The 18,568-nt window shown below is 56.6% G+C and overlaps 1 protein-coding gene across 2 annotated transcripts; it reads left to right on the forward strand.

The window, feature by feature from the left end:
- The first annotated feature begins 6,777 nt into the window (after positions 1–6,777).
- Positions 6,778–18,568, forward strand: NINJ1 (ninjurin 1). 2 transcript variants are annotated; one of them, XM_030847215.3, is made up of 5 exons: positions 6,778–6,969; positions 14,585–14,599; positions 14,815–15,040; positions 15,861–16,023; positions 17,180–18,568. In XM_030847215.3, the coding sequence occupies exons 1-4, from the start codon at positions 6,895–6,897 to the stop codon at positions 16,013–16,015; spliced, it is 471 nt and encodes a 156-aa protein (XP_030703075.1). In that variant the 5' UTR covers positions 6,778–6,894; the 3' UTR covers positions 16,016–16,023; positions 17,180–18,568. The 2 variants fall into 2 exon arrangements, with proteins under 2 accessions (XP_030703075.1, XP_030703076.1); XM_030847216.3 differs by lacking the exon at positions 14,585–14,599 and having other exon boundaries at positions 6,782–6,969; positions 17,180–18,565.

Genomic DNA, 18,568 nt, shown 5'->3' on the forward strand with positions numbered 1-18,568 from the left:
GGGTTTTGCGTCTGTGGTTGCGGGGGAGGGGGCAGTCAACACACAAACAGCAAGCATGGTGCTTTCAGGAGCTGACCCAGGGCACGGGGTAAGGGAGGCCAGGGGCTACTGCAGACAGGTGGTCTACAATCAGAGGTTATGAAGAAGCTGGCCACATGGAGACCTGGGGGTAGGATCTTCAGGTTGGGAATACGGGGCGTGCAAAAGCCCTGAAGTAGAGATGAGTCCAAGGAACACACAGAAGGGCAATGGGCAGGGTGAGGAGGGGGGAGGATGTAGGGGTTTCAGTTGTACAGGTTCCAGGAGTGAGGATTTTCATCAGAAGACTTCAGAGGGACTTAAGCTGGTCAGTGATATAATCTGATTTACTTTTTCAAAATAGGATTGTGGGGAGGGATGAGTGTTTTAATCTGTTATATGTCCTGTGTTTATAGAAAAAAATACCTATTTATCAATGAAAAATATAACATATAAAAACTAGGACTGAGATCAGCTGTATCAGGAAAAAGAACAAAATTACAGTACCCTAAAACAAGATAGTTTGTTTTGTTTTGTTTTTTCACATTTAAGAAGTATTGAAAGGACAGCCTCTTCAATAAGTGGTGCTGGGAAAACTGGACAGGTACATGTAAAAGAATGAAATTAGAACACTCCCTAACACCATACACAAAAATAAGCTCAAAATGGATTAAGGACCTAAATGTAAGGCCAGAAACTATCAAACTCTTAGAGGAAAACATAGGCAGAACACCCTATGACATAAATCACAGCAAGATCCTTTTTGACCCACCTCCTAGAGAAATGGAAATAAAAACAAAAATAAACAAATGGGACCTAATGAAACTTCAAAGCTTTTGCACAGCAAAGGAAACCATAAACAAGACGAAAAGACAACCCTCAGAATGGGAGAAAATATTTGCAAATGAAGCAACTGACAAAGGATTAATCTCCAGAATTTACAAGCAGCTCATGCAGCTCAATAACAAAAAAACAAACAACCCAATCCAAAAATGGGCAGAAGACCTAAATAGACATTTCTCCAAATAAGATATACAGAGTGCCAACAAACACATGAAAGAATGCTCAACATCATTAATCATTAGAGAAATGCAAATCAAAGCTACAATGAGATATCATCTCACACCAGTCAGAATGGCCATCATCAAAAGATCTAGAAACAATAAATGCTGGAGAGGGTGTGGAGAAAAGGGAACACTCTTGCACTGTTGGTGGGAATGTGAATTGGTACAGCCACTATGGAGAACAGTATGGAGGTTCCTTAAAAAACTACAAATAGAACTACCATATGACCCAGCAATCCCACTACTGGGCACATACCCTGAGAAAACCATAATTCAAAAACAGTCATGTACCAAAATGTTCATTGCAGCTCTATTTACAATAGCCAGGAGATGGAAACAACCTAAGTGTCCATCATCGGATGAATGGATAAAGAAGATGTGGCACATATATACAATGGAATATTACTCAGCCATAAAAAGAAACGAAATTGAGTTATTTGTAGTGAGGTGGATGGACCTAGAGTCTGTCATACAGAGTGAAGTAAGTCAGAAAGAGAAAGACACATACCATATGCTAACACATATATATGGAATCTAAGAAAAAAAAATGTTATGAAGAACCTAGGGGTAAGACAGGAATAAAGACACAGACCTACTAGAGAATGGACTTGAGGATATGGGGAGGGGGAAGGATAAGCTGTGACAAAGTGAGAGAGTGGCATGGACATATATACACTACCAAACGTAAAATAGATACCTAGTGGGAAGCAGCCGCATAGCTCAGGGAGATCAGCTCGGTGCTTTGTGACCACCTAGAGGGGTGGGAGGGAGGGAGACGCAAGAGGGAAGAGATATGGGAACATATGTATATGTATAACTGATTCACTTTGTTATAAAGCAGAAACTAACACACCATTGTAAAGCAATTATACTCCAATAAAGATGTAAAAAAAAAAAAAAGGAGTATTGAGGTAGGCAGCCTAGGGAAGGCCTGTGATCCAAGCATTGGGGACACAGGCTCCTTCTGTCTTTGGCTCTGCTGTGTGAGACTACCATGCCCAAAGTCTCATGGTCCAATATAGCTGCTGGAGCTCCAGCCATTACAGCCACATTCCAGCCAATGCGAAGGCAGAAATAATAAAAAATGGCATACGCCCTCTGTTTAAGGTCCTTTCCCTAATGTTGCACACCGCTTCCATTGCCAGAATGTAGCCACACGGCTACCCTTCGATGCAGGAGAGGCTAAGAAATGCAGGAGAGACTCCTATTCTGGGAAGCCATTTGCTGACCTAAAAAGCAGGAGCCTGTGACTAAGAGAGAAGGGAAGAACCAATAGTAGGGATGACCACTCTCCCTGCCACCTTTGCCCTGCTCCTGGGGACAAGGACTTTGCTGGGCATAGATACCCATAGATGGCAAGTGGAGTCAGCCCCTTGGGGACTGGGAAGAGACCAATGCAGAGACAGGCAGGACAGATGGGTGGATCAGGGCTCCACAGAGGAAGCTGCATCTCACTGTTCTCTCTCCACAGTACTGGGTGGGCACCTCCAAGCCAGCTGACCTGCCTCTCACTCGCTCTGTCGATAGCTACATGACAGTCCAGAACATGATGGGCACAACTCAGCGACAACCTCATGGGGGGAACTCACTTTGTTTTGGGGTTGAGGGCCTTACTGTGTGACTTTGGGCATGTCACGTCTCACTAGAGGATCAAGTGAGGTGGTGCATATGCCTGCCTGGGTGCCCATCTCATGTTACTAGTCCATTACCATGCTTGGCCCAGGCATGTCTGCATGACCTTGGCCAGTGTCTCCCCATCCCTGTCTTTAAAACGGGGGTGATGACAAAGAAGCTCCTCACAGGCCTGGCCTCCTTCCTCTGTCCTTCTGGAAATAGGGTGGCAGCCCTGCCCTGCCTCCCGGCTCTGTGCACTGAACTGGTGGGAGCAGCGGTGCCTGGAAGTGCCTGACAGAAATGCAGAATCCTAGGCCCACCCCAATGCCATGAGATGGTTCCCCTCAGGTGGGTGGCGGGCAGGTGGGCCACCTGCTCCCAGGGAGTGCCCATTGCCCCAGGCTGTTCTCCTCCTCCCGCTCCCTGGTGGTGGGCATGTGTCGGCCAGCCTGGGCCCTGGCAGAGACAGGAACTATAGCTGCAAAGCCAGCCTCCCGGGGTAGGGTTGAGCACAGGCCTGCTTCACTCAGCCTGGGGCACCTCAGACATGCCACACCACGTTTCCAACCTTGGTCTCTCTCTCTCTCTGTAAAATGGAAATGCCATCTCTGTCTCCTTGCCTCTCACGAATGGAAAAGGGCCAGGGATTCAGCCACTTTCAAAGGTTCCCATTCATGTGGTCTATCTGAATGCACATCTTCCCAGATCCCAGATGACATAGTCATGATCTCCCCACAGTAATTCAGGGGCACAGGCAATGTTCATCCCCCTCCTGGTGGTGTGTTGGGTGAAGTGGGGCCCAGGCCCTTCTAGCCATGAGACTCCCATCCCTCCTGATGAGGAGTGAAGTGGGTCAGGCATCCTGGTCTCTGTCTCACCCAGGGCATGAAGCCACCGCCCTAAGAGCCACCAGACTCTGGGGCCTGTTCTGGGTGATGTGGCCCTTGGCTATCACTGGCCAGCAGGATTTCAGCACCTGCTCAAGGTGGCAGCATGAGGAGGGGCTTAGGTCAAGGCCACCACCACCCTCACTGCCGGGAGCTGGTCTGGGCTTCACCTGGGCTGGGTCAATTCATCTTCACAGCATCCCCATTTTACAGACAGTAAATGTATCCCCAGTCACACAGCTCAGAAGGAGCAGGTGAACTCAGCATCATGCTGCGTGTGTGCGTCTGCACATGTACGTTGGCTGCACATGCAGCCTCTCTATCACGTGTGTCTCTCTGCTGGAGCATAGCTGCTGGCCCTGTCCCTCCCCAGCCCACCCTGTCTCCTGGGACATTACCCAGTGGTCACTTCCCCATGGACCCAAGCCTCGTGGTCAGCATCTGGGAACCGGCCTTGGACAGTCATGCTGGTCTCTCCAGCATTAGAATTTGAAACCAGGTAGATGCGGGGACACACAGTAGGCACTGCCCCTTTCAGTCTGTCCTGGGAACAATCTGGTAAACAGACACAGCATAGGCAAATGAAAATGACAAAGCAGACAAGGGAAGTCCCTCCCTGAGGACAGGCACGCCTGGAGAATGAGACCCTGCCCAGGGCTGACCAAGCCCCCCACAGGTCTACCCTGGGAAGGTGAAATGCCTGCCTGGGTCCCTGGTGGTCAGTACAGAGCACAGTTACAAACCCAGGTCTAAACGCCCAATTATTCCACCACGATCTTTCCTGGCTTCCGCCTTTTGGACAGAGGGAATAATGAACCTCAGCACAGAGCTGCCATGTGGCCCACATGAGAGACCCCTATGACACCCACAGAAACCCTTTCACTCAGCAAACAGGCAGGAACAAAGCCCTCTCCTCCCACCTCTCTTCACCTGCCCCATCCCCACACCTGGGGCCTCCCCTGCAACCTCAGAGCCCTCTCCTGGCTGCCCTCTCCCTGGCCCCTCCAGGAGCCAGCACTGCCCCTAGGGCAGAGAGGCTAGTGCTTTTGTATGAATAATACCAACTTAAAAACTCTGGATTTCCAGCTGCTCATGAATAGTTAGTTAGCTGTGGGTTATGTGAGAATAACAGTAACTACTACTTGTAATGGCCACCATGCCCAGGCCTGATCAGACCCCCAGGCGCTGCTGCATCCCCACTCATGGTGGCTTTGTGAACTAGGACTGAGGCAGTAGCCACCTCTGTGAGCCTCAGTTTCCTTAGCTATGAAGTGGGCCAACAGCAGTTCCTCCTTCACAGGACGGTTGTGTGTGGGCAGAACTGATGTCCCATTGGGATGCATTGGGCCCTCAGCGGTGCTGCGACTGGGCAGGCCCTGCTCACACCTGCACAAAAGGGAGGGCTATTGGTCTGAACTGTGGGCTGCAGGACTTCAGGGCTAAGGTCAGGACAAGCTCCCAGGGCAGCCCATACAGACCCTAGATACTAGGCCCCCACCATGGGCAGAGCACTGAGGAACCAAATCCAAACACCTCATTGAACAGAGAAGGAAACCAGCCACATCATACAGCGGGCGAGCGCCCGGCTGGGTTCAGCCAGTGCTGTGGGCACCCCATAGCCCCCAGCCTGTCCCCCACCACAAATGGTTTGGACATGCCAGCAGGTCAGGAGGAGGACCTGGTGCAGGGTTTAGCGGAAGATTCCTTTTTCTGATAAATCTCCAGGGTGACTTGCATTTTCCATGCCTTCTATTTCACTTTCAAAACTCCCTCTAGCAGCGGGGGTGAGGCTCTGGGCAGGGGGAAACAAGGAGGGTCCAGTGTGGAGGGCAATCACAGGTTAGACAGGCACTAGGTTACAACACCCATGGGTACCCACCTGCTGGCTGGGTAGACTAGCCGGGAGAGCATCCAGTCCACTCTTACAGGACTGCACAATCTCCCCAGTTCTGAGCGTGGCCCTCCTGGGTCTCTTCCCAGCTGTGCCTCAGTTTCCTCCCATCATGTGAGGGGGTAACACCTGCTTCCCAGGGCTGTAAGACAAAAAGTGATGCACCTGGCCCCACGCAGGGCTGTCCCATGCCACCTCCCATCTGCCCCAGAAGTCCTGTTCCAGCCCACAGCACCTAGAACAGGGCATGGCATACAGCAGGCACTCTGTGGTTACAGGATGAATGAATGAACCTCCACCTCCAGGCCAATGTAACTCACTATCTCCTGACCTTGGGCACCGCTGCTTACCCTCTCTGGTCTTTGGTTTATGTGGAGGGAGAAGGTCATGCCCACATGGCCTTGGTCTCCCTCACAGGCAGGGAAGCTGACGCACAGAGGTCAAGCCACCTGCCTGAGCCACTCTGCTGAAGACATCAGCAGACACCGTGACAGACGGCGGAAAAGGGGCAGGGGTGGGGAGGGGGAGGGCGGCTCGACTAGGAGTGAAAAGCAGGTGGGCCTGGGAGCCGGGTCAGGGTCAGGACAGGAGAACACAGAGGCCTGTACTTTCGCATACCTGCCAGGGGAGATAATGCCTGGCCCCTTCGTACCTGCCTGGCTTCTGGGAGAGGCCCGCGTCCTGGCCGACAGAGCCAAGGGCTGGAGGAACCAACACGCTCAGGCCACCCCCGACGGCTGGCACGGGCCCACACAGGGTGCCACCCCAAACAAGGGGGCCCTGCCTGAAGACATAGAGGCTGCTTCATGAGGGGCAACGGCGGGCACTGGCACACAAAGCGGGCCCAACCTGTGGTGATCCGCTCTCTGCCTCCCCCTTCCCTCCCCTCGTGAGTGCGTGGGAGGCCTTCATGCCCCCATTTCCTAGACGAGAAGGCCGAGGCTCAGAGGGTGTGAGACCCACACGACTCGTTGACTCAGGTTCCGGGTGCGGGGCGGACGATGTGTTGGCGAGACCTGCAGTGGGGCCCCCGGGGTTCACAGCGCGTTCGGCAGTTAGCGAAGCGGCCGGGGAAAGGCCGGTTCTTGTCCTCGTTTTATGGATTAAAAGTGTCCACGACAGGAGCACAGAGGGCGACGTACTTTACCACGAACACGCGAGGTCCGGGGCCTAAGAGTGCCGAAACGCAGCGCAGGATTCCGCGGCCCTTGCCGCCCACGCTGGAAAGGAGAGCGGCAGTCTAGGACCAGCCAGCCCGGCCTCCAGCCCCGGCCTGGGGGCGGAGTCTGAGGGCGGTGGCGTGCGCTGGGCGGGCCGGGGGGCGGGCCGACGGGAGGGGGCGCGGGTACGCAGCAGGGTCTCAAAGGCTGAGGCGCCGGCCGCCCTGAGGCCCGGAGCAAGGCTGACCCAGCGCCGCACCATGGACTCGCGACCCGAGGAGTATGAGCTCAATGGCGACGTGCGCCCGGGCTCGCTTGGCTCCCCGGACGCCTCGGTAAGTACCCCTACCCCCGTGGCGCTCTGCGACCTTGGCCGATGCCCGCCCTCTCTGAGCCCGGCGCCAGCGGCCCCTAGGGACCTATGGGCGCCGACCAGCTGCGCGCCGCGTCCTTAATGAGGGTGGCGGTGGTCGCCACGCCCCGTGCGTTCCGCCCCCTACCCGCGCGGTCGGGGGCCCCAGCGGTGGCCCTGGGGCTCCAGCCACCCCGGAAAGTGAGCGGGGGCGGGGGCGGTTGGCAAAATGCCGGACGTGGCCCGGGGCAGGTAGCGCCCACACCGAGCTGCACAGCCGAGGGGCCTGGGCGCCACCTTCCCTCCTCCCCCCGCCACTTCCCGCTGGCTCCTGTGTTCCCGGCTCCCACACCACACTCCAACTTTGCCTCTCCGCCGGCTCGATGCGCGCCCGGACTGGGCGGAGTGGATCTCGGCTTCTGGGCCCCAGGCCAGCAGCGGGCAGACAGTTACGTCGGCAGACAGTTACGTCACCCACGGTGTCCACGGAGACCGCACAGTCTTGTGCGTGCCCTGATGGGGAACTTGGTGCCACTGTGGCCCCTCTCCTCTCTCCACCCGCACGAGAGGCTCTATTCAGAGACTGCCCTGCTGGCCTGGAAGCACTGTGGGCATGGGGCAGGCCCTGGCATTGGTCCCATATTACAGCTGGTACCCTCCCACCCTGGGGTCCTGTCCCACTGGCAGGGCCAGAGTAGCGGTTCCTAACTGGCTTTGCCTTGGACTAGCACTTCCCCAGGGCCTCTGTTTACGGCGCAGTCCTGAGCACGGCCCTCCCAACTTGTTGACTTTGGACGTTCTTTCAGTTTCTGACCCCCCGGGGATGGGCGTAGGGACGGTGGCCAAGTGCGCCTGACTGAGGCAGAGACTGGCCCTGCTCAGGTGTGGGTGACCAGTCCTAGGCGATGTTGTAGTAACAGGCCACGTTTAGGGGATGGGGGGAGAACATGTGGGGCAAGCAAGGCCTTGGACTGGGGAACGGGCCCTCAGCAGGCAGGATGGGTGTGCTCAGTGATCACTGCGTTCATTGGCTTTGGGACCAGTTGCAGTTGCTGCAGCCCTGTACCACTCAGTCTGAGAGCTGAGACCGGTCCAGACGGAGAAGCCACGGCCAAAGTGCTGAACTCCCAGGGGTTGGTTCTGAAGGCAGGTGGGAGTGGGGTCAGGAAGGCTTCCTGACCAGTGGGGACATTGGCACTGGAATGGGGTACAGGTATGCCTGGGAAGGGCATCCCAGGCAGGGAGAACAGTGAGAGAAAGGCCCAGGGGCTGGACCACCAAGTATCAATACATTGGAGCTGGGGAGCTGGAGGTGGTATGGGAGGTCAGACCTTGCCAGCTATGGAGGCCATGGAGGGGCTGGAAGCTCATGTGACCGTGAACACATTCTTCCAGGGTGGCTCCAGTCACAGGCAGGGAGGCTCTGGGAGAGATGGTCAGTACTGAAGGCTGCTCTGCTCACCCTGCCTGGGGCCCAGGCCCACCCAACACTGCTCTCCAGCCTCCGCCTTCCCCTTCCCACCCTCAGGACCTGCCTCACTGTGTTCTTGAGCACATCACTCTGTGTCTCAGTTCTCATTTGTGAAACGGGGTGAGAGTAGTGCCTCCCTCAGAGGGTTATGGTGAGGATTAAATGGGCTAATGCGTGTGAAGTGCTGTAGGAAACTGGGCACACAGCGTTGTTAACATTCCTGCCTGCCACACAAGACCCTCTCCCAAAGATGAAGCCCAGGCAGGGTTTGGAAAGGGCAGCACCTTCCCTCAGGTGCAATCCCTGTGGACAGGCATGGCCCTCCCCCTGCACCTCACCTGGCTTTTCCACAGCCTTCTCTCCCGGCGGTCCCTCCCTGAATCTGAGCCCCAAGCTCCTGCTTGAGGAGGGGTAGAAAGGCTTGCTGGGAGGAGGGGCAAACCCAGGATCTTCAGATGTGTCCCCACTTAAGCAAGAGCCCCAGACAGCAGGGTGTGTGGGCTGGGTCACCACTATGTCCTTGGCTGCAAGAGGACTGAGTGGGAGGCCCAGGCCCAGAGCCGCCATCAGTCTCAAGATGCCCTGCCATGCGGCCTTGGGCAAGTGCAGACCCTCTCTGAACCTCAGTTTCCTCCTCTGTGAAGTGGGACAGGATCACTCACCTCCCAGGGTGGCTGGGCTCAGGGAAGAGTTATATGTGTAATCCATGGGCAGATGAGCCCTGTCGGGCCAGGGTGGTGGGGGAGCTCTGCAGATGTCCCCGTCCCCGTGCCCCATATCCCTATGGCCTCCACACAAGGCCCGTCTGCTCAGATGCCCCGCAGGAGTGAGTTGGAGTCTTCACTAAGTCAACTCACTTTCGGCTGGCAGCAGCAGGAATAGTAAACATCAATTTTATTGTGAAAATAAATGTGGTCCTTGACTGTGTCATGCACGGGGATTTATCTCAGGGGGCAGCTGCGTTGGACCCTGCAGCAGACTCTGGGACCACAGCCAGCTGAGGACACAGCACGGAGGTGGCAGGACAGGGTGCAGTGAGGCTCCTGGGGCCACATTTGGGCTTGGAAGCCAAGTCCTGGGAGGGAGGGGTGCGTGCACAGCCTCAGCTGCTGGGGGAAGTTTGCTCCTTTTCTCTTAAACTTTTTTTTTGGCTGCACTGCACGACATATGGGATCTTAGTTCCCCAACCAGGGATCGAACCCATACCCCCTGCATTGGAAGCATGGAGTTTTAACCGCTGGACCTCCAGGGAAGTCCCAAGTTTGCTCTTTTTCTCATTTCTGCTCTCCTGGCAGATCCCGAGGCTGGTGGGGTCTTGGCCGTGTTCCAAAAGGCAGCCCTGATGTGGCTGCGGGGTTACTGCTGGCCATTGCTGAGTCCACAGGAAACGGGACTGCCCAACCCAGCCCAGCTGCAGCAGGGAACCCCCCCGCCCCCCACCCCAGGAAACTTCCTGCCATGAACTCAGACATGGAGCAAGAGACATCTCGGGGCTGGCTGGGTGCAGACAGTATGGGGACAGTGCAGGAGTAAGCCAGTGTGACCTGGAGCAGGTGGCTTCATGCTGAGTCCGGGTGGTGGCCACAATAACAGCTTATGCCCCGCACTAGTGGGTCAGACAAGGGACACCCCAGGTCCCAACAGATCCTATTCAGTCAGTTCTGAGGTCCCAGCCAGAGGCAAGGACGCCAGAGCCCGCACATCCACTGTTGCCCACTGAGTCCAAGGGGAGGGGCCTTATGCAGAAGTGGCTGCGATAGCCCAGCATCTGGAGCTGGACCTCCAGTGCACCCCGGGTCTCACTCAGCTCATGCATTTTCTGGGGCTAGTACTTTCTCTTCCTTGTTATGGATTTTTTAAGTGGAATTAATTACAAATTGGTACAGTTCATTTTGGAGGCAACCTTTCAAAGTGGTGAAGCCTGGGTGGTGAGAAAGAGGAACATCCAGTCCCGCCCTGCACCAGCTGTGCTCTGACCAGCCACTGGGCCTCTGAGCCCTTCATTCACTCCCCTTTATGTGCCCATTTTATAGATGAGGAAACTGAGGCACAGACCAGTCATTCTGTTGGTCCGTAGTGTGGCAGGATATGGAGATGATAAAGGATAGGTGCTGATGGAAGCCCCACACCCCAGCTCCTCCCAGGGTAGCTGATGAACCTCATAGATTTATTGGGGGCTTGGTTCTACAGATATGCAATTGGGCTCTGGGAGCATGGGCAGGAATTCCCATGTGGGCTCCTTGTTCCATACTTGTACATGGGGTTTGGAGTCAGTGGCAGAATTGGGGCAGGAAGGATTGGTGGAAGTCCATAACCAAAACCCTGAGGGGTCCTGCAGGGGTTCAGTGGGCCATGGCCCTGGCCTGCCCTTGTCTCCCAGGGGAGCAGAGAGTGTACAGGCAGGAGGCTGGGGGTGGGCCAGACCTCCTGGGCCCAGCTGTAGGCCACGGGCAGCCCATCCAAGCCCAGGGTGGACTGGAGGATGCATTGTGCTGAAACTGGGTTCTCTGAGTACCACAGACCTGCTTTGAATCCTGCTTCTGTCCCAACTCCCCTCCCTGTCCAAGCTGAGGTTGCCCAGCAGTGTGACCCTGGGCCAGGTGGCCTGGGTCCCTGCAAGCTGCCTACCAATGGCTGGGATGAGACCCTCTGTCCACAGAAAGTGGGCTCAAGGAGCCAGCCCTGTGGGCATCTGCCGAAGTCAGCTCCCTCCCCACAGGCTCCTTCCTGGCTTTTAGGGGAAAAAGTCTGGCAGCCCCAAGCTTACTCAGCTTCTGGGATGCCGTTGAGGTTTCAGGGAAGTCCTCTTGGCCCTAGGGACACATTAAACTGGGTATTTGTTCCCTGCACTGCCCAGGTCATGGGCAGGGGTCTCGGTGAGAGGGTCCCAGCATGGCTTCTGGCAGCTGGGTGGGCAGGTGGGCTGTCCAGGCCCATAGAGCTCCGCACCTGTGAGAGGTGGGCTCTGACCGCCCCCCCAGCCCCAGTGACCTTCTCAAGATAGCAGCCTCCCTGGGATTCACCTGTGCAGCAGTCACCTCTAGGGCCCAGAGCTCCCTCCACAGCTCAAAGCCCCTCCGCAGAAGGCCTAGGACACGAGGTCAGGCATGGGAGAAGCGGATCAGCCCTGCAGCCTCCTCCCCACCCAAGCCCCTACCACACAAACCTCCTGGGCTCTCTGACCAGGGTGGACATGAAGCTGTGCCATGTCCTGCGTGGCCCTAAGCTTTGAGGTGGAGAGGCTGGTTCAAATTCTGATCTGCCCCTCCCTCACAGTAGCCCTGGGTGAGCCCCCCTGAGCCTTAGTCTCCCACTCTATAGAATGGGAGAACAGTGCTCTTTCTCAGTGTTAGTGGGGGCACTTGGTAGGTTGTAGAGCTTCCCAGACTGTGGCCTGGGGTGTACAAATGGGGAAACTGAGGCCCAGTGAGGGGAAGCGTGTTGTCAAGGTTACACTGCCAGGCTATAGTGAGCTGGGGCTTGACCAGAGCTCCCCTCACCAGCCCCCTGGCCTGCAGCCTCTGGCCAGCACTCCTTATCACTGCACAGGTTGAACAGGAAGCAGATGGCCGTATGGGCAGGAAGTGCCCTGTATCATGAGGGGCACATGGCCTGGGGCCCTTGCTTCCTAACTGGGACCCTGAGACAGTGGCCAGATCCCCCGGAACCTCCTGGCATGTTTGCTCCGTGGCCCTGTTGCACACATGGGAGACTGAACCCCAGAGGGGCATGGCTGTCCTGAGGTCACTCAGCTAGAGCCAGGGGCTGGGGACTTCTGAGCACTCAGGCTCACAGATGACCCAGACCCCAGACCCCCACTGCAGGCTCCAAGGGGACTGTCGTGTCAGCTCTCAGGGCTTCTGAGCCCTGGGACCTGGGTTCAAATCCCAGTGCAACCCTCACTTGCTATTGGCTTTGGACAAGATTCCTCCCCATATAGCCTCAGTTTACCCTCGGTAAATGGGGTGTGAGGACGGGAGACTCCCTGGAGGAAAGCACCTAGCTAAAGGGTGAGTAAGATGATGGGCTGTGCCCTGGGCACCCAAGATGGAGGACAGCGGGGCACAGGCGCCCTGTGCTGGGGGCACTGCTGCTGATGGTGTCATTCTGTATTTGAATGTGCATGTGGCTGCATGGGCATAAAATATTTCAACAGTTCAAGAGAGCTCAGAATAAAAAGGAATTCTCCCTCCTCAGAAGCCTCCACAGTTAGCCTGGATGTGTACATATGTGTGTGTATGTGTGTTTGTTAATGCATATATACATATGTATTGTATATGTGTGTATACATGCGTCTGCATGTGTGCTCATCTGCGTTTGTGCATGTGTACTGTGTATACATGTTTGTGTGTGCTTACACACATATATGTATTGTGCTTGTGTGTAGATGTGTATTGGGTACTTACGTGTGTGTGGAAGACATTTTGGCACTTCTGGTTTATGAAACATAGGGGCACATGGCCAGCGGGCCAGTGTCTCCAGGATGCCCACACCCAGAGGAGCACACACATGGTGAAGCATGGCCAGATGGGCCGCTTTGCAAGAGCAGAGCTGGGAGACAGCCTGGTGCTTTTGGGGGGGAGGGCACAGACCCTGGGGAGGAGTGGTGTGCCTTGGGTGTTCTTGGTCCAGGGGTGTGGCCCACCCAGATGTGAGTGCAGCTGTAGGCCTGGCATGGAGAGGCAAAGGGGAGAGTTGAAGAAAGAAAGAGGAGACCTCAGGCTGCACGTGGAATTTCCCAAAGAGCAGGCCAGGGCCCTGGGTCCAGTGGAGGAGGCTTTCCCTGGGGGCTCTTGGGTCTAGAATTTTAAACCAAGTAGATTTGCTACTTAAGAACAACTGACACTGAGGGAAAGCAGGACATAGCAGAGCCGCCTACGTTCCTGTCCTCCCTCCTGGGCATGTTATTCTAGATTAAATTTAAAAGACATAATGTAAAAATGATGACCCCGCCCTTCTGTAGTTCTGTAATTTCCACGGTGAAATATCTCCAGCTGCAGAAGGTAGAGGCTTGCCCTCCCCAGAACCCCCACCTCCCATCCCTGCCTCTTTCATGACTCTAGAAACAAGATCTGAATGGCCCCAGGAGGCCTAGTGGCTCAGGGATTCCTGTGGACATGTGGCCAGGGCTGAGGGGTACAGATTTGTCCTGGGAGGTTGGGGAGGGGCCTGGCCAGGGGCAGCTTGAGGAGAGCAGATGGGCTGGATACAAAGAGGAGGCCTGGCAGCTTACAGCTGGCTTCAAGTGAAACAGCCGCCCCAAGAGGTAAACTCCAGTCCTGGGAGGGGTCTTTGTGGCCTGGACTCCAGCCTCGGAGGCAGACCTTCTCCTGCCTAACTACCCTCCCCTCTCCTGCCCTGGGACAGAAGAGCCTATCCTACAGGGGGAGTCAGCTCTGGGTGGGGCCCTGGGGCATGGAGGGCCCTTGGGAGGGACAGGGGCCCTGGCCTTGAGGACTGGGGATGTTCTCAGGCAGAAGTGAGGGAAGTTATCGGAACTTGTGTTCCTGTTTTATCAACGTGAACATGAAGGCAGAATGAGCCCTGGAGATCCACTGTGCAGCATGTCGTGACCAGTACAGCACTCTAAGGGTGATATTAGTATTATCACAAATACTAATAATAAAGGGTCAGGAGAAGACTCTGGATGTGTGGTGGCCTGGATGTGGTGATGGTGTCACAGTACACACTTAGCTCCAAACTCTTCAAGTTGTTCATGTTTATTAGGTACAGTTTTTGTGTGTCAATCACACCTCAGTAAAGTGGTTTTAAAAATTTTTTTAATAAAAATTAAGGAAGAAGCTAAGCTCAGTTGCATTGTAGAATGCTGAGGCATCTGTTGAGCACCTGCTGTGTGCCTGCACAGCTGGGAGATGGCCTGGGTGGATCGGCCATCCCAGGAAGACTTGTTTCAGGTCTGGGCGAGTATGCAGGGATCTGGAATCCAGATGCCGTCATGTCACTTCCCACGCTGGCACCAATCACCTCCTGGAGAGGAGGGCAGGCAGGGGCATGCAGGGGAGGCTGCCAGACGGCCCCGCCCATGGCAGGCAGACAGTTGGCGGCATTTTCCCATCTAACACCAGAGTGTGTGCTAAGGTTGTGTTTTGTTTCCTTTCTCTTCCAGGACTTGATTCCTAGGGTGGGTCTTGCAGGGGCTGCACAGCCTTCTCTGGGCCTCTTGTTCTATTAATAAGCACTTCCCTTTCGAGCCCTTATCTGGGCCCTCACCTGCTGATCCGATCAACCCCCACATCCCTGGGAAGGAGACCAGGCTCAAAGGGGGGGACACTAGGGTGGGCCCAGGCCTGCAGCCCCCTGCCGCAGAGCCCAGGCTGACCGCCCCCCTCCCTGCAGCCACCCCGCTGGGGCAGGAACCAGCCCATCAACATGAACCATTATGCCAATAAGAAGAGTGCGGCCGAGAGCATGCTGGACATCGCACTGCTGTTGGCCAACGCCTCCCAGCTGAAGGCTGTCATCGAGCAGGGCCCTGGATTCGCCTTCTTCATCCCCCTGGTGGTCCTCATCTCCGTCTCCCTCATGCTGCAGATTGGTGTGGGCGTGCTGCTCATCTTCCTTGGTGCGTGCCTGGGCAGGGGGCCCCAGCAGTGGGAGGGCCCTGGGGTACCCCTGCCCCACGGTCAGCTGATTCTGCCTGCACGCACCTTGGGATGCGTCACTTACCCCACTGAGTGTTTTCCAGGCCCTCACAGAGCTGCATGGGAGCCCTGGCCCTTCTCACTAGGCACGTAGTCCAAAATGTAGCTCCCACCGTGGCCCCCAGAGGGACCCCATGTCTCCATCTTTCCACTCACCCAAGCTGAGGACACAGGAAAGTGTCATAACTATACTAAGAGTTGATATGTACTGGGCACCTACTGTGTACCCTCTAGACCTTATGGCGGTCCGTAGGGACTAGGTGGTAGTCCTGCCCCCAAGGTGAGGGTCAGGGCTAAGAGCAGCAAGAGCTTTGGGCTCCCCACAACCGCTGCCTGGCTGTGTGACCTCAGGCAGGTCACACGACCTCTTGGACCTCTGTTTCCTTGCTTAGAAAGTGGACATAAGGACAGCCTTGGGTAGGTGTGAGGATGGCTAGATTATCATTGCACCAGCACTCAGAAAGGTGCTTGCCTGTGCACGTTCGGCACATTGTGCCTTAAAATCCAAGCCTGGGCCTGGGCCTCCATGCCTTCCACTTTGTGACCAGGCACCAGGCCCCTCTGAGCTTCTGTTCACTGAACAAGGGGGAGTGCAGTGGTCAGGCCACAGATACCAGACTGCCCAGGCCAGAGCCCACTGTCTGTAATGTATTAAGGCAGCCATGTCTCTCTCTGGGGGACAGAAGAGGGCCCCTTGGTGTTGCACAGCCCTGGGCAGTGTCTGCTCCCTCTCGCCCACAGTCAGGTATGACCTCAACAACCCTGCCAAGCATGCCAAGCTGGACTTCCTCAACAATCTGGCCACCGGCCTGGTCTTCATCATCGTCGTGGTCAACATCTTCATCACTGCCTTTGGCGTCCAGAAGCCCACGATGGACATGGCACCCCGGCAGTAGGGGCTCGGGTGAGCTGTCAGGGCCGACCTCGGCAGGGTCTACACGTGGCTCCACCACGAGCCCACCCACTCACCCCACTGGGCCACCGACCCAGCATGGGGGACTCAGGGTCTTTCATGCAGAGCCCCTGTGACTGCGTCTGCCCTCACCTGGGCCTTGCAGGGTGGGCGCCCCTGGCCGTGTGCAACCCCACACCACACTCAGCCCACTGTCCTCGCTCAGAGAGACCCAGCGCCTGCCCAGGGTCACCCCACTTGGGAGCAGGAGCCACAAGGGAGTGGAGTGACCCTCATAACACACTCAGCAAGCCCCTACTATAGGGCCTCAGACACAGGCAACCCTGATTGTCATGAGGGCAGATGCAGAAGGTCAGTGGGTCTGGCATGTGTCATGTGTCCAGAGTCTGGAGCCCTGGCCAGGGCTGCACAACACAGGTCCACCCACCCTTGGGTCCAGCAGTCCTCGGGCCTGCCCCAGAGGAGAGGTGGGTGCCACAGACGACTGTCCATCCACTAGCACAGCAGAGTGGACGGGAGACTGTCCCTACACAGCAAGGACCTATGTGTCAGGGGCATACTAGAAAACCTTACACATTGACCAAGTGGACGATGCCGTGAGATGCTGGGAGCAGGGCCTTTGTGTGGCCCCATTGTGAGCACCTGGCCTCCACTTGCCCATGCCATTGCTATTGGCCCCACCTGGCATCTGATTCACTGCCCAGCTGCTGGCACCAGTTTGTTGTGAAGTCTGTCCCCCGTGGAGGCCTCTGGATGCCAGCCTGCTCCCTCACTCATTGCATGATGACTGGGCCACTTATTAATCACCTGCTTGTGTGCCCCAGACACAGTCCTGACTCTCCCCAAGCATCGGCCTAGCAAGGAGACCTTGTGGGCCCCACGGCACATGTCCACCCGCCGGCCCATGCTCTCAGGGGGCCCCTATCAGAGCGTGCTGGGACCCGGCTTTTAAATCCTGACAGTGACCCAGGAGGGGAAACTGGGGCTCTCCCAGGTCAGAATTGGGCTGTCTGATTCCGGAGTCAGAGTGACCCCAACATTTGTGGGCTGGTTGCCAGACACAACACTGAGGCAGGGTCACCAGAACAGAACTGGAGGCCCCTCTGGCCTTGGCGACCCTCATGCCTCTCCTCTCCCTTCTTTGCAGATGCCCCCGGATCGTGCCTGGCCGCAGCTGCCTAAACCCAGGAGGCGCCTTGCCCTTGAGGCCCACCCTCCTATGCGCGCATTCCCCCAAACCGCCACAGCCCAGGCTGGCCCCGCTGGACTGCATCCAAGCAAGCCACCCACGGTCAGGCCACTCTGGCCAGCACAGGGCCTGCCCCATCCTCAGCTGCTCCTCCTCCTGGAGCATGGCGCGGTGAGGCCCAGAAGACAGAACTGTAGAGTCCTCAGCAAGGGTCGTCACTGCCGTGGACATGCAGCAGGCCCAAGCATGGGGGGACAAGAGGCTGGCGCCATCTCAGGACATTTCCAGAGGGACGAGGAGGCGCCTGCCCTCTGCCAGTGCAGCAGTGTCCTGGCCTCGTGTGCTGCCCACCCTGAGTGACCCATGACCTCTGCACTTCCTGACCCAGGACCATAGACCACCAGAGACCCTGTGGGACCCCCACCGTGGCCACTGACTCAGGCCTCACACCCTCTACCAGCAGTGACTCGGCAGGGCCCTACCCCTCCTTGGCGGTCTGAGCCCCCACTTTTCTAAGTACAAGTAACCAGTAAAGCTGATGCTCCTCCTCATGTGGCTCCCAGTGCCATCCTCCCCTCCCCCAGGCCCGGGTGCTGTGCACCGTGCCCCTCAGAGCACCAGCCTGTGCAGGCCTCCTCTCTCTCTCCCCACAAGCCTGTGACCTTTGTGGGGAGCAGCCTCTGTTGGCATCTCCAGACATCACCCCCATGTGTCTTCGGGGACTGGTGACCCCTGACCAGACCCTCATGGAAAGTTCCAGCACTCCCACATTTCCTGCAGTTTGCATGCCCACACAGGTCCCTTCTGCACCCACAGGACTGGCTCACCTTGTGGCGGTGCTGGGCACTGCTGGTCAATCGGGCCAAGGGGACTGAGGAGAGTGGGGCGGGTGCTGAGCAAGCCTCGACCCTGCAGAGGCACCAACAAGGGCCAGGTGCTGTCTCGGGGGGGCCTTGGGGCCACATCTCACCTGGCTGGGCCCTCCAGCTCCCTCAGTCCACCCTGTGGCCTCTAGGGCCTGAGCCCTCACTCTCTGCCCCCTTGTCGCCTCCCTTCTGACTCCTGCTGGCCCCACCCCCTCATCTCCTTGAGGCAGCAATGCTCTTACTTGGTCCTCTCTAGGTGAGATACCTGAGAATCCCCTCCAAGCAACTGGAGCCCCGGGTGGGGATGCAGCCCCCAGGAGCTCCCAAGGCCCCTCCCCCATCACTTCTCTTGCCCTCTCCACTCTGAGCCTGGGGCAGCTCCAACACCTTGTTCCTTAAGACATTCAGGTGACCCCACAGACTCTTCTGTGGGGCTGAAAATTCAACTCTGCACAAAGTGATTGATAAACAGGAGTGCTTC

This window comes from Globicephala melas, chromosome 6 (genome assembly GCF_963455315.2).
Source record: "Globicephala melas chromosome 6, mGloMel1.2, whole genome shotgun sequence".
NCBI lineage: Eukaryota > Metazoa > Chordata > Mammalia > Artiodactyla > Delphinidae > Globicephala > Globicephala melas.

Bases quoted from the DNA above. Each gene is read 5' to 3' on its own strand.
- NINJ1 (XM_030847215.3), top strand. From the start codon at position 6,895: ATGGACTCGCGACCCGAGGAGTATGAGCTCAATGGCGACGTGCGCCCG. The intron at 15,041-15,860 runs GTGCGTGCCTGG...TCTCGCCCACAG, and splicing joins CGTGCTGCTCATCTTCCTTG to TCAGGTATGACCTCAACAAC.